Below are 26,758 nucleotides of genomic sequence, written 5' to 3'. Positions count from 1 at the left end.
TTTTCTGTAAGTATTTTGAAAGCCTGGCTAGGATCTGGCCCTATGGGTCCTGTCCCTCCATCCAGATTTAGACATACTCATATAGAACTCTGTCTTCATCTGTGACATCGGGCATGGCATCCTGTGGATAATGCTTCTATAACAACCCCAACTGAACTTTGAGCAGCCCATGAAGAAGGGCTGGGGAAGGGGTCATGACCAAGAAAGAGTTGCTTGTAGGAGGGAGTTACAAATTGCTTCAATTCTCCAGGGCCTTTATATTCTGAAACTGAAAGCTGAGAGTCCCACACTTGTGCGTACACAATCACAAGAGGCATTTATCTCTGTCTGTATTGCAGTTCACAAAACAACATCATCGCCATGGGACATGCCTCTAAGTAAATAGCTATTGAATTTAATCCACCTTTAAAATAGCTGACACTATGTTTTCTGATTACCACAAAGGACAGATGATTATGCGTTTGCAATTCCTTGGCTATTGTCCTTTAAAGTCTACAGTCTTCACAACTTTGGAAATCATCAAAGTTGGGGTGATTCATCTATCGCTTAGTCAGATGTAGATAACATAAAAGACTGAAAAGAGAGCCAAAGATCATCAGTACATTAAACAATGTGTGGGGTTGTTAAGTGATGTTTCCCATAATAGTGGTAGGAGTAAATGTATCTAGTCACGCATAAACAACTACTCGAGGAGCAGTGTCTGAGCCCAGATTTATGATTACGTAAGCATGAGGGTTGTTTAATAATGTTATAGTTAGCATTAAGAGACAACACTCACTGTAACCCCTGCTCCTCTACAGATTCCGCAATTGAGCATCCAATATCTGGGATAAGGTGTGATATCATCTACAATAAGCTAACTCTATACTCTCATTGCGTCTGATTTGGCTTAGCAAGGGAAGAGCTCAGATCTAAGGTCTATTATTTGCACTTTCACTGCACTTTCTACTTTTCCTCTATTCCTCTTTTGACTTTCTTTAATTAGGGAGAGAAACAAATCACATATGAGTACTAAATTAAGAGCTGCCAACAAAAGGATCATTACAGACCTGACTTCCTTGCCTATGTACCCCAGTACATGTGTTTTAGGGGGTGGCTTGCTAGAGGTCTTGCCTCCTTCCTTCATGACTGGAGAATCAGTTGAAACTCACTTGATTCTCAAAATATTGTTGGGACAGTAGAATAGAAAACGTGACTAGGCAGAGGCCTTGGTCAACCACCTTCTGAAGAGGGGCAAGGGGTTGGGCCCTGAGGAAGGTAACTGTCATAATCTATTTATGTTACTTGACGTGTTGTTACAGGAGGTGAACTCATCTCCAGAACAGTGTATCATAGTGCATTAAGTGAGATATGTATTGTCACATGAATAGACCGCCACAGAACTATACTTTGACTGGCGCCTTGGTGGGATTACATGTGAGTCCAGATCCCCATTTTGACACTGGGATCTCAGAGCGTCGGACGCAGTCCATTGTGGCTTTAGGAGCATAAATGGAGTTGCCTCCGACCAGGTGAAGCTAGCGAGGGGGCGGTTCTCGCCAGCAGGACTCTGCTTGTTATACATCTTCAACTTGAGCAAATAGACCTCGCAAAATGAAAGGATTACAGAAACATGTTTGAAGAAGCATGAGACAAGACATGGAAAGTATGTAGGAGGCTGGACTGGCTTGTAGTGAGTACCAAGGGGTACTTGCACCTTGCACCAGGCCCAGTTATCCCTTATTAGTGTATAGGGTGTCTAGCAGCTTAGGCTGATAGATAATGGTAGCTTAGCAAAGCAGCTCAGGCTGAACTAGGAGACGTGTGAAGCTACTACAGTACCACTTAGTGTCATATGCACAATATCATAAGAAAACACAATACACAGTTATACTAAAAATAAAGGTACTTTATTTTTATGACAATATGCCAAAGTATCTTAGAGTGTACCCTCAGTGAGAGGATAGGAAATATACACAAGATATATATACACAATAGCAAAAATATGCAGTATAGTCTTAGAAAACAGTGCAAACAATGTATAGTTACAATAGGATGCAATGGGGAAACATAGGGATAGGGGCAACACAAACCATATACTCCAGAAGTGGAATGCGAACCACGAATGGACCCCAAACCTATGTGACCTTGTAGAGGGTCGCTGGGACTATTGGAAAATAGTGAGAGTTAGCAAAATAACCCTCCCCAAGACCCTGAAAAGTGATTGCAAAGTGCACTAAAGTTCCCCTAAGGACAAAATAGTCGTGTTAGAGGGAGAATGCAAGGAAAACACAAATCAGCAATGCAACAACGATGGATTCCTGTCTGAGGGTACCTGTGGAACAAGGGGACCAAGTCCAAAAGTCACAAGCAGCTCGGAGATGGGCAGATGCCCAAGAAATGCCAGCGGTTGGTGCAAAGAAGCTTTTACTAGGCTGAAGAACTGTGAATACTGCAGGAACGACAAAGGCTAGAGACTTCCCCTTTGGAGGATGGATCCCCCACGCCTTGGAGAGTCGTGCAGAAGTGTTTTCCCGCCGGATGGACGCCAACAAGCCTTGCTACACGCAAATCGTGCGTTTGGCGTTTTTGGACGCTGCTGGGGCCCAGGAGGGACCAGGAGGTCGCAAATTGGACCTGCAGAGAGAGGGGACGTCGAGCAAGACAAAGAGCCCTCACTGAAGCAGGTAGCACCCGGAGAAGTGCCAGAAACAGGCACTACGAGGATGCGTGAAACGGTGCTCGCCGAAGTTGCACAAAGGAGTCCCACGTCGCCGGAGACCAACTTAGAAAGTCGTGCAATGCAGGTTAGAGTGCCGTGGACCCAGGCTTGGCTGTGCACGAAGGATTTCCGCCGGAAGTGCACAGGGGCCGGAGTAGCTTGCAAAGTCGCGGTTCCCAGCAATGCAGCCCAGCGAGGTGAGGCAAGGACTTACCTCCACCAAACTCGGGCTGAAGAGTCACTGGACTGTGGGGGTCACTTGGACGGTGTCGCTGGATTCGAGGGACCTCGCTCGTCGTGCTGAGAGGAGACCCAAGGGACCGGTAATGCAGCTTTTTGGTGCCTGCGGTTGCAGGGGGAAGATTCCGTCGACCCACGGGAGATTTCTTCGGAGCTTCTGGTGCAGAGAGGAGGCAGACTACCCCCACAGCATGCACAAGCAGGAAAACAGTCGAGAAGGCGGCAGGATCAGCGTTACAGAGTTGCAGTAGTCGTCTTTGCTACTATGTTGCAGGTTTGCAGGCTTCCAGCGCGGTCAGCGGTCGATTCCTTATCAGAAGGTGAAGAGGGAGATGCAGAGGAACTCGGCTGAGCTCATGCATTCGTTATCTAAAGTTTCCCCAGAGACAGAGACCCTAAATAGCCAGAAAAGAGGGTTTGGCTACCTAGGAGAGAGGAAAGGCTACTAACACCTGAAGGAGCCTATCAGCAGGAGTCTCTGACGTCACCTGGTGGCACTGGCCACTCAGAGCAGTCCAGTGTGCCAGCAGCACCTCTGTTTCCAAGATGGCAGAGGTCTGGAGCACACTGGAGGTCACTCCCCTTTCCTTTGTCCAGTTTCGCGCCAGAGCAGGGGCTAAGGGGTCCCTGAACCGGTGTAGACTGGCTTATGCAGAATTGGGCACATCTGTGCCCAACAAAGCATTTCCAGAGGCTGGGGGAGGGTACTCCTCCCCTGCCTTCACACCATTTTCCAAAGGGAGAGGGTGTCACACCCTCTCTCAGAGGAAGTTCTTTGTTCTGCCATCCTGGGCCAGGCCTGGCTGGACCCCAGGAGGGCAGCTGCCTGTCTGAGGGGTTGGCAGCAGCAGCAGCTGCAGTGAAACCCCAGGAAGGGCAGTCTGGCAGTACCAGGGTCTGTGCTACAGACCACTGGGATCATGGAATTGTACCAACAATGCCAGGATGGCATAGAGGGGGCAATTCCATGATCATAGACATGTTACATGGCCATATTCGGAGTTACCATGGTGAAGCCACATATAGGTAGTGACCTATATGTAGTGCACGCGTGTAATGGTGTCCCCGCACTCACAAAGTTCAGGGAATTGGCTCTGAACAATGTGGGGGCACCTTGGCTAGTGCCAGGGTGCCCTCACACTAAGTAACTTTGCACCCAACCTTTACCAGGTAAAGGTTAGACATATAGGTGACTTATAAGTTACTTAAGTGCAGTGTAAAATGGCTGTGAAATAACGTGGACGTTATTTCACTCAGGCTGCAGTGGCAGGCCTGTGTAAGAATTGTCAGAGCTCCCTATGGGTGGCAAAAGAAATGCTGCAGCCCATAGGGATCTCCTGGAACCCCAATACCCTGGGTACCTCAGTACCATATACTAGGGAATTATAAGGGTGTTCCAGTAAGCCAATGTAAATTGGTAAAATTGGTCACTAGCCTGTTAGTGACAATTTGAAAGTAATGAGAGAGCATAACCACTGAGGTTCTGGTTAGCAGAGCCTCAGTGAGACAGTTAGGCACCACACAGGGAACATATACATGCACACCTATGAGCACTGGGGCCCTGTGTGACAGGGTCCCAGTGACACATACATATAGGCCACAAACCTATGAGCACTGGGGTCCTGACCAGCAGGATCCCAGTGACACATAACAACCATACTGAAAACATAGTGTTTTCACTATGAGCACTGAGGCCTGGCTCTCAGGATCCCAGTGAGACAGTGAAAACAGTGACAAACACCCTGACATACACTAACAAACAGGCCAAAAGTGGGGGTAACAAGGCTAGAAAGAGGCTACCTTCTCACAAAGTACACTCAATTATATCTAACAAATGCATACACTGAGACCCTATGGACTTGTAAATCAACTAGAGATGTGGCTCAAAGATTTAAGATATCGACTGTCTAACTTCAGAATAGGAGGAAGCTGGTGGAGGGGATTCGTTTTCTGCCAGTAAACATCAGGCCCTGTGGCAGAGGTGGTGAGGGGCTTGAGCGGACTGCACCTCCCAGGAATACCGGCGGGAGGAGGCCCCCTACGATGCTCTGCAGTGCCTGAAGGCACATAAACTTGACACATTCTTTCTGCTGCGCGCAACACTCTGCTCTTAGCCACAGGGGGCGAGGGGCTTCAACAGGCTACACCTTCCAGACATACTGATGGGAGGAGGCCACCTACGATGCTCTGCAGTGCCCGAAGGTGCATAAATTTGACACACACTTTCTACTGCATGCAACACTCTGCTCTTGGCCAAAGGGGGTGAGGGGCTTGAAAAGACCACACCTCCCATGCATACCAGCGGGAGGAGAGCGCCTATGATGCTCTGCAGTGCCCAAAGGTACATAAACTTGACAGGTGCATTCCGCTGCACGCAACACTCTGCTCTTGGCCACAGGGGGCAAGGGGCTTGACCAGACCACACCTCCCAGGCATACCCGTGGGAGGAGACCACCTACGACACTCTGCAACACCCGAAGACACATAAGCTTGACACCCGCTTTCGACAACACGCAGAACTCTGCTTTTGGCCACAGTGGGTGAGGGGCTTGAACGGACCACACCTCCCATGCATACCAGCGGGAGGAGGACACCTAAGATGCTCTGCAGCGCCCAAAGGTGCATAAACTTGACACACGCGGGATGTGCTCAGGCATGTGCCCAGGTGAAGACCGGGCCAAGAGCGGGCCGGTCTGTGCCTGTCCGCAGCTGAACGAGTCTGGGACCCCCTTCCCCTTTGTGAATGTGGGCATAAAGGTTTTTTCAGAGCAGGCAGTGGTCCAATGGACCACTGCCTACACTGAAAAAACGAAACCAAATGGTTTCGTAATTTTTTTCATTTTGCAACTCGTTTTCCTTTAAGTATAAAGGACACTTTTTTGCAACACAGGGCTGACGGTAGGAAAACAAATGAATCCATGAAATTCACTGCTGGAATCTATATGTCCCTCTCATTGGAGGCAAGTAGAGAAGGATAGCAACTTGGTGTTACTAATATGCAGCATCGGTTCATTCTGACAAGACTAAGACTGGGTGTAATGCATCACTTAGTAGCATTCCCCAGAATGAGGTCTTGTCCCCTTGAAAGATTAAGCTTCCCCTGCGATGGGATAAGTAAACAAAGCACTCTCCACTTTGTTATTTTACAAGTTTTATGAACATCTTCGAATTTTCTATCTTAAACCCCTCTTCATAAAATACAGCATAAGAACCCATCTGGGGGCACTGGAATATTTGTTAACACTTAACAATACACATGTATGTTATAGGGTGGCATTATATATTTTAAACACCATACAAATCAGGAAAAGTCTTGTTTTTATTTCCGGCGAAACCCGGTAAGTGCAATGAACTCTTTTTATTTTTATTTTATTTTTACGATAATTGTTATTGTGAATTTGAGGGTGTCAGTATTATTGGTATTTTACATTATATATTTATGTTTTATTTATTATAGGTAGTCAGCATCTGTATTATGAATTAGGATAAGAGTATGTTGGTTATGTATTTATATTTATGTGCTTTTTTGGCTATTTTGTATTGGCCGAAAAAGTTGATGAACTGACCTGAACTGACAGTGGGACAATGTCCATTATTGCATGCCTGCAACCATGGGGAGCCTTCCAATGACCCACTTTGAAATGTACTCTCCCTACTGATGATTTACAACTGGGCCCATCATGAGGACAAAGTAATTCCTCGGGGAGCAGCTTCAGTTCTCAGAACAAAGAAGGCACTATTGTAAGCAGAAGAGTCATGAACTGTAAAGGTGAAACGAGTGTAGTTCAGTGACAGGATAGAAGAGGACTTCCAACGATATGCCAAAACAAAAGCAACAACTTATATTCGTTGTTGTGATATTCTTTTCCAAGTGTCTAATACACAAAATGATGTCACCTGCAGTGATAGTGTATGTTTTAGGTGAATCTCACATCCATCTTTTAAAGGAACTTAAGTCAGATAGCATACAGAAAACACTAAAAAGTACAGTTAACAGGATTAAATAAACATGCAAGAGACACACAGACAGAAAACGTTAAAACAGTTGTTTGAGACAAAAGCATATCAGAGAAAGGTAATATGCATGCAGAATGTACAAACCGTGTCTTTAGGGTGGCCCAACAAGTAGAAATATGGGGACCCCAGCTTGTCACTTTTCATGCACATGGAGAGACTGGAAGAGGGTACCATTCCTAAAGGAAGGGGAGGAACAGCCTAGGACCAATCATTAGAATTAACAGAACCAGTGACATAAGCAAGATATGCAACCATTGTTAGAGCAGAGACATTTTAGTGTGTTAAAACAGCTGGGTAAGAAATTTGTGAGAAACAGTAAACTAGAATTATACACAGCTAATCTTCAAAGACATGCAGAAAGTTGAGAGACGAGAGAACAACTGAAATAGTGCATGTCCCTGTAAAATACATATGATTGACATGTACACTGCAGCTGCAGTATTGAGTGAGATATTTAGCAGTATGAGAACAGACTTCACAATTCTACAACGAATCTCTACCAGATTTGATTTCATTTATTTTCCTTACACATATGGGCTTTACCTTTTGGAATTTGAAAATATGTCTTTGAAGAATGTGTAAACTCCAAAGTGTTGGTCTTTAGATACCATGCATGATCAATATAGGAAAGTAAAATCCAAATATAAAATGTGACTTCTGACAGGAACATGGGGCTTTCACAATGGAAATATAACAGGGCATACCCATTTGTAGGGTGCAACTGTATTAAGGACTGAAAACAGATCAAGTGAAGAAATCTATGACCATTTCTAACAGATTAAAAATAGTTTACATAAAGACCTTTAGCAAAATCAGCTTTTACCTCAGAGTCGTCCACAGTTAATATGTAAAGGCTGGAGCCATGCCCAATTTTCAGGATGTCTATTTGCAGCATATGCGCATGGAAGAAATGTCAATAAAAATCATTTACATGAATATGAATATTTGACATGGACCGAGCCTTTGCAGACCAATATTGGATGACCTTGCACATGAGCTTCCTTGCTCTAGGGTGAGTGGCTTCCAAACAGGCCCTCAAATGAAGACTGTAGACTCGACAGCAATTTATTGCATTGTTCTAAGTTGTGAGGAATCAGTTCAAGCCTCAGACTGAACTGCGTTTTTATTTACATCAAAGTAACACTGTCAATGAGTACTAACATATTTGCTAGGTTTTAAGGCAATGTTGCATTTTTTAACACTAACCCTGAATTCAAGTTGACTATCAAGATGGGTGGTAAAGCTAAGACCTGCGTCAGTGATTCTGTCTGGTAACGCCATTTACCTGCCATTCAGAGGATTTGGATTATAATGGGGATGAACAGTGAGGCCAAGAATTTCTGGGCCCTTTTCTGAATGTTATTCCCTGGGTCCAGGCATTTCCGACTTTTACGAGGTGTAAAATGACGATAGGATAGCATTCTGTTTAGCGTTCTGTTTTACAAGGTGGAGTTCCACTTTCAGAAAAAGTTGTAATTTTTAGAGGCTGTGATTCCACATATACACGTGGAACTACCACTCCGCACATTTCAGAATGTTATCTGAGGCATTCGTGTCACCAGAGAAAATATTTCTTATGCACATTTTGTTTAACCAGATTATGTATAAAAGTTTCGCCCAAAGATTACTACAGTCGAACAGCACAAGTATGTCTTTTACATTAATAAAATACAATAAACTGCACACACGTGCCATAATGCTTTGGGCAAAGATATGAAACTCGGAGGGGAGAGGAGTGCTGTTTCTAAGTCAGTCGTTGAAAGAAAAATACATTGCTGTGCTTGACACTTAAAGCACTATAGTCAGGGTTGAGAAAACGAATTACTCTTTTGAGGGTAAAAGAATGCTTCTGATGTTGATCTCAATACTTCCTGTTGAACTGAGAAGCGTAAAGTCCCTTCATGTGTGGTGGTATCATCCTATTGAAGTAGTGATAACAGGAAAATGCAGTTATTGAATAAAGGACAGCTAGTGCAAGAAAGGCTGCATTATTATAATCTCACACACAACAGCCTGCACAAACATGACAGGAAGTGATATATTAGGAAATGAGACCGGTAAGTGCAGTGCAAAGTCATGCAATGCATATGAAGTCTATCACACTATAGTTGGTTTCTGTGGTGCTAAAGACACCCACCTTATGGAATTTTGTAGAGGTATGCACAGTTGTGTTCTGTATACACTTTTCTTTCATGGGATCTGATGGACAACTTGGACGGGACATATGGCTCTCTGGAGGACTCATGAACCATCTACCGAGACATCACAGAGGAGGACTCTCGCGGAACAAAGGAAAGGACTGCTAGCGAGGCATTCTCTATCACAATAACAGACAGCAATGGCATCACATAACTTTTAAAAGGGGTTCTAAGTGCAACCCCAGGACTCTGTGGCTCCTAGGTCTACTTAATATCTTAGTCTTGAGATTTGCATGTAATTTATTGGTTATACCAGTAGGGTCTTTGAGCCTTCGTGGTCAAGTAATGTGTGCTGGCAACACTTGTGGAATCATTGAGGCAAGAGTTTAAAGTTCCTGTGATTTCCCTTCTTTTCATGTCATCAGGTGCATAGGATGCCATATCCCTTACCCCTACAATTGTGCTTTAAAATAAATGTTTAAAAATTCACTATAGGCGATCTGTGAGTGTTGGGTCTCTTGGGTGCACCACTTAAAATAAATGGACTGAAGAAAAGGTGCTTATTGTACATTCGATGTATCTGTTAAGTTGTTATGTTCGAATGCACACTGTAACACTAGGTGAATATTTCCTTTAAGTGCCTCCAGTATATTCTATTGGTGTTTCTGGGTGCTTATCCGCACACCGGAATCTCTGAACTTTAAAGTGTCTTAATTATCCGTGATCCTGACACTCAGCTAATTTGTCTGTCCAAACCTCTGGCACATAGGCTACTGTGAGAGAAATCTGTGGCTCCACTTCAAGAAGAGCTATGGTATATGAAAGCCTCAGAAAAATTGTTGACTGATAAAGATGATGCCATCACATTGTGGAAGTGCTTGTCTTTGTTGTGTGTGGTAAATCACTGGACTGCACCGCCACTCATGAAGGCACATCAGACCCTGTCATGGAAGAATGCTATTAGTTAGGGAAGAGAAAACTATATGTGTCCTCCTTGCATGTGAGTTATACCAGATTACTATTGACATTTGGGATTTATTTATGCCTCTACACCTGCTTTTGCCTAGCGGTGTTATTGACACCTGCTTTACTAATGTCCGAGTCAGATACTGCAACACTGTTTGGCCTTGCCTTAACGTTCAGAATATCTAGCACTGTAGGATTGACTACAGTCATACAAGTTCCTTTTTACAGGTTGTTATTATCGCTATTAACAACACGTGATAATATTGATAGAGCATTCACTTCGCCCTATATTGGGATTAGGCTTCATCTTGAACACATTAGTTCAACAGATTGCAGACATATTGTCCAACCTCTGTGTTTGATACAACAGCAGAAACAACAGTATATGATTTCTACCAATATAAGATTGGTAACTGATTTAGAATACCAAAATGGCAGTATCCTTTTAAGGTTACTATCTCACTTCCTAAAAACTTTTTTTTACTATTTAAACTGACATGAGCACAGAACAAGTGGGTAAGGGTCTTTTAATGAAGGTACATTGTGGATAGATATATCACTTTACTGACTTGGCATTCCTTCAAAAGAGTATGGAAGGACAATATTAGTAGTGCTGTACAGTTCTATTGACATTTATATTTCCACAGCAAAGGAGGTCCTCCTAAACTGCTCAAAGGTAGCTCACCAGTGGGTGTATCTCAACAGAGAATAATCTCAGTGAGAAAAATGGAGTGATTTAAAACAGTTTTATTATTAGGATAGTGTTACAGTATGGCAGTAATTTATTCAGCCTTACGTGTCAGTGAGTTAGATTACAAATGAACAGATAAATAGGGTGTGGTATCCCCCAGTGATAATGGAACCTGCTGTACTCCGACTACAACAGTGCCAAGGAGAACCTAAAAGATGTATGTTGAGACTCATCCATCCACAAGAGCCATCTGTTGGGTTCAGGCTCCACATGTTTGGATTCTGCCTTCATTGCTGTTAATTCATATGACAGATTACTAGGAAATATCATGTTGAGTGCTTGAACAGTACTGGTTGGTGTATTCTCATCAACGGGTTAGAAATGGTTTAGCTGAATGCTAATACCCAACATGATTATTGTGAACTGGTCAGTCAGAGCTTGAGCTATCAATGATTACTGCTGGTTGGACTCTCATATAATGCAAAAACTGAAGTGTTAAAGTACCACTTTATCCGCATCTTAACATGCAATATCAATTTACATTATATCAGATTGTTTTTATTTCAAGCAGCTCCAGGAACTGAAATCAATCATTTGAGATCTATATTTTGATTATGTGGTTCTTATTATTATTTTAACATGTTTGGAATATGGTCACACTCTGTGTGTACACCTGAGACTATGTGTGTTTACACATATAATGTGAATACACATCAATCTCATAGCGTTTTCTCTGGCTCCTAGTGAGGCATTGAATCATATTCAAGTTTTCACTATTGCCTGGTGTGCCAAGCCTGCTGAGGTGAGACTGAACCATGCTATCTGTCTTTACTTGTGCATGACAGCTATTAACTTTAATCTTCAGAATGGTGGCTGCTTGCTTCCCACCAAGTTAACAACTCTGCTCATGTTCAGTAGTTTAATGAGTCCCCAGAGACCTAAGATGCATGCTACTAAATTGTCTACCATTTCAACATAGTTATTATAGTATCACCCTCCACACCATTATGTCATTTAATTCGCTTTCTTCACTATAATTTTGAATGCAAATAATTTTTCTTCATTCATCTATTATCTTGAGTAACTAAACGTAATAATTTGTGTTCACATTTTATTGTTGGTGCTCATTCTCCTTGTCCTTGCCTTAAGACTAACACTTAAACTAACAATTGTTTCTTTGAAATTTAATGTACAATATTTTGTTTCCATTTTATTAAGCATCATTTAATATTTTAATCTTTAATACATTATTTGCAATTCATTTTACTGAATAAGTGTACACCTAAATCATATACTAACTATAACCCTTAAATTTATTATTTTCTAAATTAAATTCATAAATATTGTCTGACTATTGCTCACTCGAACCATATTTCTCCTTTACATTTTGTTTATATTAAACATAATGTAAGTTTAATTTTCACTGAATAATGCATTATGCAAAATAATAATAATAATAATAATAATAACAATATCAATATTAGATATCTGTTTTTAAGAAGTAATAAATGCTGTATTTTATTTTGAGGAAAACTCCTGAAATTCTCCTTTTTAAAGTCTGTTTTGTTGGGAAAATTAAATAGTAGCCTTAAAATGTTAGCCTTAAAGCCAGTATTGAAATGCTATATTTAATTGAATTAAAAAATGATATATTTGGGAAGGGTCTTTAGAGCCCCTTTTGTATAATGTTTTCAAAATTAAATGCTGCCCTTTTCATTTGCAATGTATTTCCTTAATTTTAACGCAATTAGCTTACTGCAGGGCTTTTGGCTATTATTGTCAAAATGGAATAGTGGTCCATGATATAGCAACTTTGCTGTAGGGACCACAGTGCATTTGTCAGGCAATGTAAAGGGAATGCTCCGCAAAGGCCTGACGTACTATTCAGCGGGTAATAAATGGGACCGTCAGCCTTAAGCATTTCAGAAAGTTGTTCAAGGATCACTCACTCACTTTGACAAAATTGTGGAACAAGCCTTTGAGTCATATTTTCATCTATTGTTAAATGCTTCCTCTGCTAATGATGATGACCGTGACAAAAAGATTACCTGAAAACAAGGATTTCAGCATCATATGATTCAGTATGTAGTCTCCCGGTAACCGAAGAAGATGAATTAAGGTAATGACATGTAGTTCTCCCTGTTATCTGGTTTGCCAAATAAATGAAGTTTGTTGCTCGTACAATGAAGATTTTTACTAATTTGTATGTGAGAATTATGTATAAGAACCCATTGAGTTTAAGGGTGAGCCAGAAGACTTTCCTGTTCTACTCGGAATGCTGCCCCACTTCTTTTTGATTTTGCTAATCATTTAGGACTTTTGAGTAATTTTGATTTTGCATACTCTACATACTTTGTATTTGAAAAGTCTTAGTGGTATTAACCTGTTTTGCTTATTTTTGAACTTTCTAATAAAAATCGTCAACTTTTCAATTGATCTTCAACTAAATTACTGACTGGGTGCATTACTTATTCAAACTCTTTTAATCTGCTAGTTGTTGTATAGGGTATGTCTAAAAGAGCAATTCAGCCTGTAAGACAACAGGATGTGGTAACATTTTCGGATGTCCAAATTTTGAAGTACGGCTTTACTCTCACAAAATTGAGGAGCTGAAAACTAAGAACCTTGATAAGACCAACACGTCACAATGGTCTCAGAAACAGCTGCAAAAGTCTAATCTTTGCTATTGTCTACTGGCAAATGCCTTATTACAAGGCACTGAGATGCTGACTTCTGCAGCTTAGCTTGTGACACATTGTGGGGCTTAACAAGCATATCATATAAAACCTGAATTTACTTGGGGGTAACTATTTGTAAGACTAGTTTTGAATTAATTGTTATTGCACTTGTAATGTGCCACCTTCACAAGTTTTCAATAGAGACCCAATCGTATTTAAAATGAAAAACATTTAAATTTTTCAGACTGTTTCTATTTTATTGTAGTTATCATCAGGTTCAACTTTACAAAAAGCAAGCTTTGAACAGTGTGAATGACAGTGTGCTATTCTCTTCTTTCCAAATTGCCACTTCAACCTTGTCAGAATACTGCTTCATGGTAAGTGAGTTTATTGAAAGGTTACAAGAGAAGAGTCCCACGTGTTCTAGCACTGACAGGAGTCTTTCATATAATAATAGATATGGAAGATTTTGTGTTGCAAACGGACCAGGGGAGACACATTTAAACATTGTTTTTCACCAGGTATGGGTCAATCATAGCCAATCAACATATCTTTTTATATTTCTATGTATGCGTTATTGTCTTAATAATAATCATTTATTATCATCAAGTATTTTAGTGCCCACCCTATGAAAGTTTTTCAGATGTCCTAAATAAACGAAATTGCTAAACAAGCTGTAGAATGAGAAAAAGTATCAATTCTAGAAGGAGAAAAGCACTGCCATAGACCCTGCAGTTATGCTTTTCCTCAGTTGCAGCTGAAGTTCTGTTTTTGAATTCCACATAACAATGTGAATGTATTTTATATGTGAAGCAACTCCCTAACAAGTGATTACAGCCCAACCTCACTGAACACATCTAACTTTACATTTGTCTTGTTAGTACCCTCATTTATTTATCTAGGTGCTTGAAGTCTTCTTGTTACGTTCTACTGAAAAGAGAAACCAAGAAGCCACATGCTTCATAGGGAAAATGACCCAAAACAGACAAAGGAGTACTAGTAGAGAAAGCACAAAATTATTTACCTATGCAAAGAACTGAAAGTGGAGATAGTAATGTGAGCTGATGATTTGTCGTTTTCTTACTTAGAGGAGCAACATGGTGATAATTTTTTGGGCCTTCTTTATATATAAAGAGGCACGTCACTCTTAAAAACCAACCATGCTGATCCCTTACAAAGCTCATGTTCATCATGTGGAGTTGAAAATAGCTTTCATTAGGTTATAAAATAGAGTCCCCTTTGTGTATAATAGAGGTGGGTGGTCTACGGTCTGCTGCACAGAAGTAAAAAGGAGTCAGAACACTCAGGGCCTCATTTACAAGGCTTTTGCACCACCTTAGTGTCAGTTTTTTTATGCTAAGGCGACGCAAAGCAGTCCCCCACCCCACGGCATATTTACAAACTGCGCAATGTCAGCTTTGCACCAGTTTGTAAAGCCTTGCGCCACATTATACCTGCGCCAGTTATAATGTATGCAAGGTAGGCATTCCCCCGTTCAAAGCCCCACAGAAATGGCACAGTGAAATCTTGTAGATTTCACTGTGCCATGCTGCGCCAGCGTAGCATAATTTTTTCAACACTGCTTAGGGTAGGCGTTAAATGTGATGCTGTGCTATTTTCTATGGGGCCCACTTAAAATTGTTGGACCAGCGTCAACATTTTTATGCTAGCCCAGCAATGTTAAAGTTTAGCGCCACAACCGCGTCAGAATTTCTGGTGCTGTTGTGGAAACTTTGTGCCATGAAGCACTGTATTGCAAATACAGTACTCCCATGGCATTGTTAGGGGGGTGCAGGGTGGCACAAGAAAACTGGAGCATCAATTGTGATGCAACAGTGTCTTGTGAATGAGCCCCTCAATGTATAACATGTATATTGTACTGCTGTGCATATTGGTTGGCAATATAGTGTCTAATAGGGAGCAGTTATATGCACTTATACAGGAATAACTGATATAATTACATGTCAGAATAGCTAGTCCCTAACAAGGTTGTTATCAGATCAAGAGTGAAAACCCACCATACTCAGGGACCTGTCCTGTTCCACGTTTCAGCAACAACCGCACTTTTCTTCCTCCTGATTTGATTAATTCTATTGCTCTGGCGTGCGTCATATCCCTTGTGCTTTCCCCGTTGATTTCAATGATTTGATCTCCGACCTGCCAATGTAAAGAGATATGAACTTAGACAATGGTTTCAATAAAATAATCATCAATGTAACAGAAGACAGCTTAGGATGAGGATGAGTGAAGGTCCGCCTCTTCAGTAACACTTTAGATAATCTGCATGGTATGGATCCTCATCAAGAATCCTTATTAGAGACTCTGACTTTAAAACTGCTATAATCGTGATTTTCTGACAAAGGAATTACCTGGCCACAGAAAGTGGATAAGATAGCTCTGCTCTCCCACTGACTCTCCTCTGCCTTTAATTGGACTAGCCAACTTTTAAAATAGGATAGACAGGGTTTTAATTCAGCAAAGTATAGTAGTGTTCCCACCGAGGCCTTAACATTGATCCAGGAAGTCCTTGTGTGCAGATTCTTTCGCTCAGTTTGATGGAGGCTTATGGAGGTTGTCTTGCCTATAGGAGCATAATGGCTCCTGATGATTCAGGGGTTATTCTATGGGATCTTGGCATGGGAACATAGAATAAAGTTATTAATTGTAGTCAGGGACCACCAGGCCTAGGTAAGCAGCTCATGTAAATGCCTGTAAGAATATCACAGGCCCTATTTGATCAGTAGTTTGTTACACTGCAGTCAAACCACCAATGCTCCCTGAATCAGTTCTAGGCATTTTGTAGTTATGTTACCAACCAGCCTCCACCAATCCTGATTTAAGATATTTCTATGCAGCTGCCAGTTTCTCTCTGAATAACTTGCTTATGTTACTTGTAAATGTCCCTGTAATAGGTCCCTTCGCATACTCCCTTGTTCTATAACCAATGGTCCAGTGGAATATATTTACTTCAACATCAATTTGTTTGTCACTCACGCAAACCTCTTACTTCTCTCTTCAATTCTATGAAATGTAAATCCAGGATCATCATCTGTAGGCCTTCTGGGGTAGACCTCACATCTTTGCACTGCTTTTGGGTCCATTGCTATCTTTGGTTGTTTAAGTGACATTGCAGATGACATGTCAGAGATGGTATGCTTCTTTGTAGTTTACTCTCAAAGTCAAAACATCATTTATGCTTTAAGTGGAAAATGTTCTGGAGTTCCATCAGCCAAATGTTCTGGAGTTCCATTAGACTATCAGGGTACATTGCAGAAAAGTATTCAATCAAAATACATTTTAAAGAGTTCAGATGCCAGAATATGGAGTACAGATTGATCGGGTAAACTAGACAATTAATTATGTATACCTGCTGTCTGAATCACATGTGATTTATCACTGAGAGTGTCAGGGATAAGTCTAGAAATTGTATGGGTAGCTGCAGATCAGAGGCATAAAGAGACTGCACATCTACAACTGAAAAAACAGGTTGACATATATCTAAATATTATTTTGAGTATTTATTAATAACCTAAATGAATGGCAATTTTTGCTTATAAACAGGATACTCACAAACTGAATAAGTAAATAAATAAATAAATTCTTAGAAGAAGATGCAAGTAATGGAGGACATATGGCCTAATGGGTATACTGCTGACAATGAAACATGGGTATCTGGGTTCTAACCCTGGCTCTGGTCACAATGTATCTTAAATTCCGTGATTCTGGGCAGATCATAATCTACATGTGTGTAGAACTTTAAATATGCATTACGTGGAATGAAAATAGATGAAATGTAACGTAAAGGTGTACAGCTACAAGTGGGGCAATCTGTTGCTACTTCTAGAGTCATCCCATACAAATAAACATAAAACAAATAATAACATCATATGTGATGATTCTACAAGTTATTCACTGTCAGATCCCTACAGAAGATCAAATGTGCCTCTTACTTCTGCAAAAGTATTTGACTCTAACACTGCTAACTTTTTTAGCGCCTTACACCAGCATAAATTACCTGAGTAAATTTAAAATATGGCTTTTTGCCATTCTTGGCATTCACTGCACTCTATTTCCAATTTTGAATAGGGGAGCTACAACAATTTCATTTATGTTAATATGTAATTGGTTAAGTGTTTTGTGTGATATGAGAGTGTTCCTTGGAAATATACTTAGACATAACAGTAAAACAAAACTGTCAGATCGATATTCATGCATCAACATATGTGTTATAAATGTTATTGTTATCTATCACTTGTAACTATTAAAATGTAGCATAAAATTATTTGGCAAAATGTGAGGGAGATTATCTAGGTCTTCACTATAGCACTGACTGACAAAGCATTTGTTGACTTGAATTTTCCCTTGAAAAAATAAATCAGCAGGTAAAAAAGTCTGGTTGAAAACAATAGACAAAAACACAGGAATGTTAGAAAAATACTGATATTTAACAATGAAGGACAGAGGGGGTCAAACACAAACGCAGTGTGCTACTGCGTTATTACTTGTCACAATTGCTTACAATTATGTAGTATTAAACTCTGGTATGGAAAGGAAAGATCAAGACATGACTTGCCTTGAGATTTTGTCAACACTGACAAACTGAGGATTGTGTTGCTATTTGTAAACTCTCCTCCGGCCCATTGCCACCCTGCGAATGGTGTGGATTTATTCCAGCAAAGAGATGTGATGACTCCCTTTTTTAGGCAGAAGGGAACCATAACACTCTCAAAGGTATTGATGGGGAATGGGATTTCCCTTGGAAAATATTGGGCTGACTTTCTAAGTTGCACAGTTGAATCCTACTTTGCGTTGGAGAAATAGCCAATGTTGCATGAAAATGTTAGCAGTAGCCCTAGAACAAATATGAGAGGTACTGCATTCAAGGTTTACTAATAGTAATGTGTGTGAACACCCCAAATTCATACATTTAGAACTGAACATAGAAGTGCATGTATATAGTAAATAAATATACGAGTTTTCTTTGTGATTTGGGTACATCGATTTAAAAATAAAAAAAATGGTAAACCACAGAAAACACCATAGGTCATTAACCTAGTTTAATTTTAAAATAGAAAACAAAGGTAAGGAGTCAAAAACCAGAGGTAGAGGATTAAGAGGAGGAATTAAGGGAAGAAAGGAGAGCAAAAAGAGGAAAATAAGGAAAGTGGAAAATTCATGAATTTTAGAAATGAAAGAAGAGGGAGGAATGTGAGTTGCCCCCAAGAAACACCAGGGGAAAGGGAGAGAAAGTGGGAGGAAAGAGAAGGAATATGGAAAGGAAAAAAAAACAGCAGATAGCGGGCAGAAGAGTTTGAGGGTGAGTCATAGAAAATACTTAAAAAAAAAAAAGAGAAACCTAACACTGTGATAGAATATCAGAAGATGTGTAAAAGGTAAACAATTTCTATTCAAACTTTGCAGAAAAAAAAAATGATTTTCATGACTAATGGCTTTTACACTAGAACTGGATGAAATTTAACTTAAGCCGGAGAAATTCAAATAATTTCAGGAATTTCAGATTACATGCCATTCCTGAAAGTGTGCCATTATTCCAGTTCATGCAATTACGCACCACATGTGGTAAAGCGTCACAATGAATAGTGCCTTTCATGGTAATTTGTGCTACAAATGTACTACCAATATAAAGGAAAAGCACAAGGTGTGAGAGCTGAGATTTTGTCGTAAATAATTTTGTCCTTACGTAATCATACTTATACATTAATGTGTGCATTAATTTGATTATAAATTAATGTTTGTGAAAATTATGGTCTACTTAGTGGCCACAATCGAGGGAAAAGGCCTACATATGTTTTCTAAATGTTAAGTTAGCACTGTGATAGAAAATATTCTGTCCCTTTACGAGCATCTTCTCTGCTAAAACAAATGCTGGAATAAAATGAGTATTTCGTGGCCTCTGCTGGGCCAAAGCAGAAGCAAGGTCAATGTGCAATGTTATCTGTACTAAATGTTTCTCGTGTATTCCGTTGCTTAAAAGACTTCATTCATTGTATTCGCATATTTGCCTGAAGTTATGTTTCTAACTTATGTTTTTCCCTCGAGAAAAGGGTGTGGAAGAAATGTTTCCATATTTTGTAATAACTTCCCAGTAACAGCGTATTCGGAAGGTGCCAAACAATGGGTCCACAGATGCGGCTGGAAAAGAGGATGTACAAGACATTTTGTATTAGTTTGAGTTTCGTCAATTGAACAACAGCAAATGAAAACTGTCAGAGCTAACATTTTATATAATTTGGATATCTTAACTTTCTGATTGGACATATTTTTCTCACCTTATGCTTTAGCCAATCACAAGAGTTTAGCAAGTTTAATATAATATTGGAGAGAGGTTTGTCATGAGATGATTACTTCCCCGGTTTCCAGAGACTTTATTTCATATATCTGTAGTGATCTGTCATTTTGACATTTCAGATTTTAACAGTTGCCTACTGACATTCTGGTGTTTTATTATTTTCTACGTTTACTTTGTCTTTTCAATACTGAACTAATGTTACGTTGTTTCTGTTCTGATGCTGAAGTTGCTATCCCTCTGAAGAAGCATTAATCTGATTGCTGATTACCTTAAGGATAGGTAATATGATCTGTATATTGCATATTGTATTTGTCTTTTGTTTCTCAGGTACCAACTGTTACTGTTATTAAATACTGCTGCTTATTTTTGATAGTACAATTAGTTAGATGTTTTTCTAAATTTGTGTTACTAAATCTTTTATATGAAGCGCACCATGTTAATGCTAATTAGTGGCTAGTGAGGTGTTACTCGCAAACTCATTAATGGTCATTGACTCTTTTTGTTTGTTAATTCAATGTAGACAATTTCTCTTGCTCAGATTCTATTGCTATAGTTTTGTCTAATCTCTATTGAGTTGCTGGTCTTAACTGCCATATTTAAACCTGGGTACATTTGTCGATTCAATCAGCCTTTATTGTTTCTTTACATGTATCAATTGAACTTGAGAATTATTTTTGTGACTTCGGCATTATTAATATAAGGAAATAAATATTTTAACTTCTTAGTAAACTGGTGTGGTTGTTAATGGTTGTATTGATTCTATAGTGATGTATAGTGAATTGCTTGATATTTAATATGGTGATTATGACATTTTCTTTAAAGCAGATTTGGTTCGGTTCATCAACCTATAGTATGAAATCTGCTATCTAGTCTGCTATGACTAAAATATAGCCAAGATTTCTGCTTTAACAAAGGTAAGCAGCTGATGTTCGCAATGCTCATGTTTAAATGCATCGTCTTGAGAAAAATTGTCACGATGATCCATTTCACACAAAAATATAGTGCCAAATGATACATTTGCACTTCACCTAAATATGGATGATTTCAAGTAATTTTGCAGGACCATGTGAATTTCGAACACCCATAATCTTCAAAACATGTGAAGGGTAACTTTTAAAAAATAATGCCACCTTAGGGACTGATTTCGACCAAAAGGTAAATAACATTAATATTGAAAATGTAAATTAAATAAGAAAGCTTTTCATAATTGATAAACTATGAGTGGAGATTAAAGCCTATTCAACAAATATAGAAGACAGCTTATGAATAAAGAAGACAGGCAGATGGAAATGTAAAATAAGAAAGCAGACAGAAAGAAAATGAAAGAGAGAAATGAGGAGCAGGGCTGAATAGGTTGACTGGCAGTAGGGCCTGCAATTGAACGAACAGTCATCAGGAAAGAAAGAATAGAAAGGAAGCCCTAAAATCATTCATCTGTGGCTTGTGTAAAAAAAAACATTATTATCTTTCCCTGCATGATACAATTAAAAGGTTATTACCCAGGTCAAACGCACGTAAACTACATATTACATACAAAACGAGAAGACTCACAGCCATATTAACGGCAAATATGTACATGTGAGCTCAGACTAACTGCTCTTTTTCTATTAAAATAAATAGAATACATTAAGAAACAAATGTATTTCTCTACCTGCTAAGATTTTATTGTCTTGGGAGCTCAGAGATATTTTGAACCAATTATTTAACAGATTAACATAGATTTCAAATTATTTTTAAGAGAGGCGATTTCCCCTGTGCACAAGTATCCACATACAACTGTATCTATTATTGTAAACAGTGAAGCAACAACATTCATGATTACGAGATTTCGGAGTATACATTTGGGAAGATGGTTCCCACACAACTTTATGCTGCAATATAACCTATGCAAATATGCAGTTATTTTGAGAAAACCTAGGTTTAATCCTTTGTAAATATTGCACAAGAAAGCATGATTTTCCCTATAAAAAATGTTTACATTTTTTAAGCATCACTAAAACAACACTAAAGTCACAAAGCAATATTTAAAACAAATCTAAACTAGGAAAGAGAGTGAACTTTATTAAGAAAAAAACACCAACATAGTCAAATTCAAATTAGGGGAACCAGAGATAAGAATTTTAAAGGATTCACACTCAGTTATAGGTCACTCAGACATTCAGATAGCATTCACACAATACATAGATCCATCCACAAACACATTTCACTAACTACCACACACCCTCAAACTACAGAACACACATTCCAGCTCATGCTATTAACAATAGGTCTGCAGTCCTTCATATACCAGCCATTGCGAATCTCATCATTTATCACAAGCACAACACACTCTTCAGCACATAAACATGGTTCACACCCGTATCTTAACATATCATAGATGCCCTCTTCCCACAGGCTACAATATTCATTTTGTGGACTATGTACATTATAAGGGTGGAGGCCTCACTGTAACCCATACATCCTCCTGGTCCTGCAACTTGTAAGTAGCACTCAACTGCATGCAGCTGCTGACATGCCTTTCCCCACCATTTGCAAATTAGACCATTTTCTTCCATCTCATCTATAAGCCTCCTGAGCACAGCAAGGACTTCATTAATTAATTTTCAGATCTCCTCACCATCTCGTCCATTAGGCATGCCCACACCAGTCTCTTGGATGACTTCACCTCCCAGACAATGCAATCTCAAAAAAGGCAAGAGACACCCTCTTCATCCTCATCAGGACCCTCATGTGGTATAGCACATCACACAGCAAATTCACTCAAAAGGACACATCCTCAACCTTGTCTTCTCAAAATCACCAACAATCTAGTGCAAGCTACCTATACACCTAGACTGGACCAACCACTCTGTAGTCCCACATCACCTGCTCAGGGTCTTACCAAGGTGAAAACGAAAAAGAAGAGCAAACATTCATATTCTTCAAAAATGTCTCCATAGACAAACTCATGTTTGAACGCATCTCTCACCCTACCAACTCCATGTCAGCTGCCAACGCCATTCTAAACAATGTTAACAATTTTGGAAAGCTATGTGAACATCTACACCCCAATTAGAAAACAGAAGTACAAGCAAAACCCTTCAGCACCCTGGTACTATAAAGACCTTGCTAAAAATATGCGACCCATCCACAGGCATGAAAGAAAATGGAAGAAAAACAGAACTCTTAAGTACCTCTTGATACTGAGGTACCTCTGAGTAATACACAGATAGCTTATCCTATCAGCCAATGTGAAGTAATATACTAACACCATATATGAAGGCATCTACAGTAGCAGAACATTTGTCAAGACAATAAAGAACAACATCAACCTCATGTCAGACCCATCTATTCCTCATTCCACAGAAACATGCAGTGCCATCAACCAATTCTTCAGTGAAAAAATACAGAACACTTGACAGCACATCAATGACAAAAAGCATGTTTCATCTCTTACACCGCCCTTTCCATAGAATTCTGCAATGGTAGACTTCAAAACCCAATACATCCCTGAACTTGCTGACATACTCAACCCTCTCAAAGCCAATACTTATGAATATGATGCCCTACTATTATTCTTTATTAAAGTTCCCTTTAAGGACACTCACTTACCTCTACTTTCCATTGTTAATGCCTCCCTCACTCAAGGCATCTTTCCAGAAGCTTTCAAGAATGGGCAGATGCTCCCACTACCAAAGAAACATACACCAGATCCTTATGACCTTGCCAACTCCCAGCCATCATTCACCTACCATTCGTCAGCAAGATCACTGAATAAACAGTCTCTGTTCAACTCCAACATCACATGGAAGTTAACTATCCCCTGCACAACTACCAATCTGGCATTAGGTCTCACTGCAGCACAAAAACAGCTACTTTACACATCATAGGTGATGGCCTCTTGACCAGAGATGAAGATGCCCACTGTAGCTTGATTTTCCTGGGGTTCTCAGTTTCCTTCAAAACAGTTGACCATCCCACCCTCATACACATCTTGGAGTCTCAAATGGGATTCACCATCAATGTCCTTCACTGGTTCTTCTCCTACCTTTCTGACCCAAGTTTGTTCACATGTACACCTCTGGGTTCCAGCAGGATTCCATACTGTCTTGTGTTATATTCAATCTTTAAATTGAGCTGCCTAGTGCTCTTCTCACAGATGTTGATTGAATGCAGATTTGTTTGTCAAAGCAAGAACGGTCTATTTAATTAAACGCAACGGCCGGGAGAGCACAGTACAGAGTCGGGGTCTGATGACTGTATCGCAAAGGTAGAGTTTTTAGCATGTTTTTATACATTGTCTTGAGGTGCTATTAAACTGTAGAATACATTCTTTGAACAAAGGAATCTTGGCGTTGTCACAAAGCCATAAATCTGACCATCTGATAAACTGTGCAGGTGAGTCTCGACCTTGCATAGACATAGTGCGGGTCAGTAGGGAACATGTTCAGATGTCCAGCATGGGGAGTGCATGATCACTGGATGTAGTGTGTGTGCTGTGTTCTGATTGGCTGTGTGTTCCCAACCTCATGTGGCATCTAACTTTATGGTGTTTTGGGAACGCATACCACCCTGGGCAAATGTGTTTTATTGGGGGCCCATTTCATAGGACTTTTGTGGTGTTGCTGCCTACCTGGGGAATTGATCTGGGTCTTTCCTGTTTTGCGCCTTTGTCTATGGGCTCCGTGTCACCCCACCTATGATCTGTCAACCAGTTGCTTCAAACCTGGGTCGCAGGACCTGCCCGACCATGTAGTTCGGGCTTGGGATGGATGGGGAGGTCATGTCGGGTGGCATCGACAACAACAAAGCAAGTTTCAATATCATAGCGTACATTAACATTGTTTTTATGCATATCAACACAGGTAACAGTGTAAAAGTATTTTTTCAATCATAATTATGGGTGAAAACATTTAGAATTAATGGGTTTTGAGTTAGATTCAAGACAATTTCATATGCATGACCTGTGTATAAGAACCTTTTGACTCTGGGGGTGAGCCGGAGTTTTTTCATGACTTTCCTAATCTGGCTGGGGCTCTGCCCATTTATAGTAGATTTTCCTGAACATCTAACAGCTAGGGATGCTGTTCATTTCTCCTATAATGTTGCTTTTCATTTGGGACTTAGAATCTTTCTGATTATGTATTTTGCATTTGAGCCTTCATGGCAATTCTGATTTTTGTTTTGTACAGCTTGAGTCTGAGATTTGTAATAAAACCCATTAATGTTTCCCTGATCTAGACCTCAGTTACTAAGTGCTGTAAATGAATTAGTTGCAACTCTTTTAACTAATCTTGGATCTGATGTGGAGCAGGGTGCCTTTTAGCACAAGATCAACCCCTGAGTGGAATCACCAGAGGTAATTTTGGGTGATCTGAATTTTGGTGGTGTCTTAAATCAAGGTTCCACTTTGACAACAGCATTAAGATTCACCAATATGTTTCTGATACACAACGGTACTTTAAAATCTCTTCTGTTTCAGACATCCAGTACCTAAAACACAGCATGTTCATCTTCGAGACCTTTATGTCCTGTGCCTACCTGAACCGCAACCCAACCAAGACAGAATGCCTGCTATTTGACAAGAATAACCAAAAAGATACAGTGCACACCTGACTCAATTACATAAACTTTGATGGCTTCAAACATCAACTTCAATGAATGCAAGTCACATTGATTCACACTGAACACCAGCCTCACTCTCAAGGACCACATTGCTAAAAAAAACACAAAGACGACCTGATACCAGCTCTCCGTTCTAAAGAAATTCCAACTGTTTCTTTCAGAAAGCAACTTCAGAAATGTAGTTCAAGCTCTCATATTCTTTCATCTGGTTGGGGCTAAATCACTACCCCAGGGCCTCCCAAACTCCCCACTGGTACCCCATATTAGCATCTAACATGCCGCATCACAACTTTTGCCTGATCTGGAACTCGGTACCCATTAAGGCCTGAAGAAAGATGATCTTATCAACTCTATCCTGATGGATCTCCATTGGCTCTCCTTGCAGGCCCTCGCCATCTTCAAAATCAGCTGTATTATTTACACAGCTTTCATGATCAGCACCCTAGCTTATATGGAAGACAAGCTCAGCAACTTTAGTGGTTTTCGGCATACCTGCCTTTTCTATGCACCCAAAATCTTGAACAATATCCCTGTATCCATGAGGTCTAATTTAGGAAAGATTTGAAGACTCACCTCTTTAAAGAACACTACATCATATTGTATTAACTGTCCACAACTCAGTTTCCTCTCCTACTTCTTGCTTGCCTTTGAACAGGAATAGTGCTTTGCTGCTGTTTGCTAAGGTTTGCACTATAGAAGTACCATGTCAATACATACATTTTTATCAAAAGTGTCATGAAAACACAGAGTCAAATCAAGGTAATGGCTGCAGTTACCTGGGACCTGGTCACAACTTCAAGCATAATACATTGGAGTGAAGGTTGAAAATACTTACTTAGTCACAGGATCAAACGTTTTACCTTAGGACCTAGGGCTGATCTACAGTTTGGAGGACAGAGTACTCTGTCACTATAGTGACAGAGTATGCCTTCCACCAAACCCTCGATCCACCCAATCAGTTATGAGTCAAGTGGACTGTCAGTTTTCCAGCAATGGTACCCCACTGGCTTCTCTGCCAGAAAACTTACTATTCATACCCAGTAACATAGGGTCTGTCAGAATAAAGGTATCAGGCTGCCAGCCATACTTAGAGCAGTAAGTTTGATGCCTTTTTTTCTGATTATATGAAGGTCATGAACAGAAGAAAAAAAATTACCTCCATACCCTGGGAGAGAGCTTCCAGGATGAAGAAGAGCATTTGCTTTGTATTGTTCAGAAACAAACTCCTGCTTTGGGAATTTCTGAAAGACCAACATGTTTGGTATACTTACAAATGGTAGCCATATATCAAACTTGAAGAGTCTTCAAAATAACCATTAATATAATGGTTCATCAGAAAACAGAGATCACCACTGGGCTTGCAGTGATCTCTACATTTAGCTTTTGGTAGACTCTCAGAGTTGTGAAAGTAAC

At 40.0% G+C, this 26,758-nt stretch overlaps 1 protein-coding gene across 9 annotated transcripts in view; it reads right to left on the bottom strand.

The window, feature by feature from the left end:
- MAGI2 (membrane associated guanylate kinase, WW and PDZ domain containing 2) overlaps positions 1–26,758 on the bottom strand; it is a 2,755,167-nt gene that overhangs the window by 50,409 nt on the left and 2,678,000 nt on the right. For 7 of the 9 annotated variants that reach the window (XM_069229695.1, XM_069229692.1, XM_069229696.1 and 4 more), the window contains one exon: positions 15,450–15,588. In XM_069229695.1, the coding sequence (XP_069085796.1) occupies positions 15,450–15,588 (139 nt within the window). Of the gene's footprint in view, positions 1–7,042; positions 7,135–15,449; positions 15,589–26,758 lie in introns of all 9 variants that reach the window. The other 2 variants (XM_069229700.1, XM_069229702.1) reach the window with 1 other exon arrangement.

The sequence above is a fragment of the Pleurodeles waltl genome, chromosome 4_1 (genome assembly GCF_031143425.1).
Source record: "Pleurodeles waltl isolate 20211129_DDA chromosome 4_1, aPleWal1.hap1.20221129, whole genome shotgun sequence".
Taxonomy (NCBI): Eukaryota; Metazoa; Chordata; class Amphibia; order Caudata; family Salamandridae; genus Pleurodeles; species Pleurodeles waltl.
This window is presented reverse-complemented; position numbering and strand designations above follow the sequence as displayed.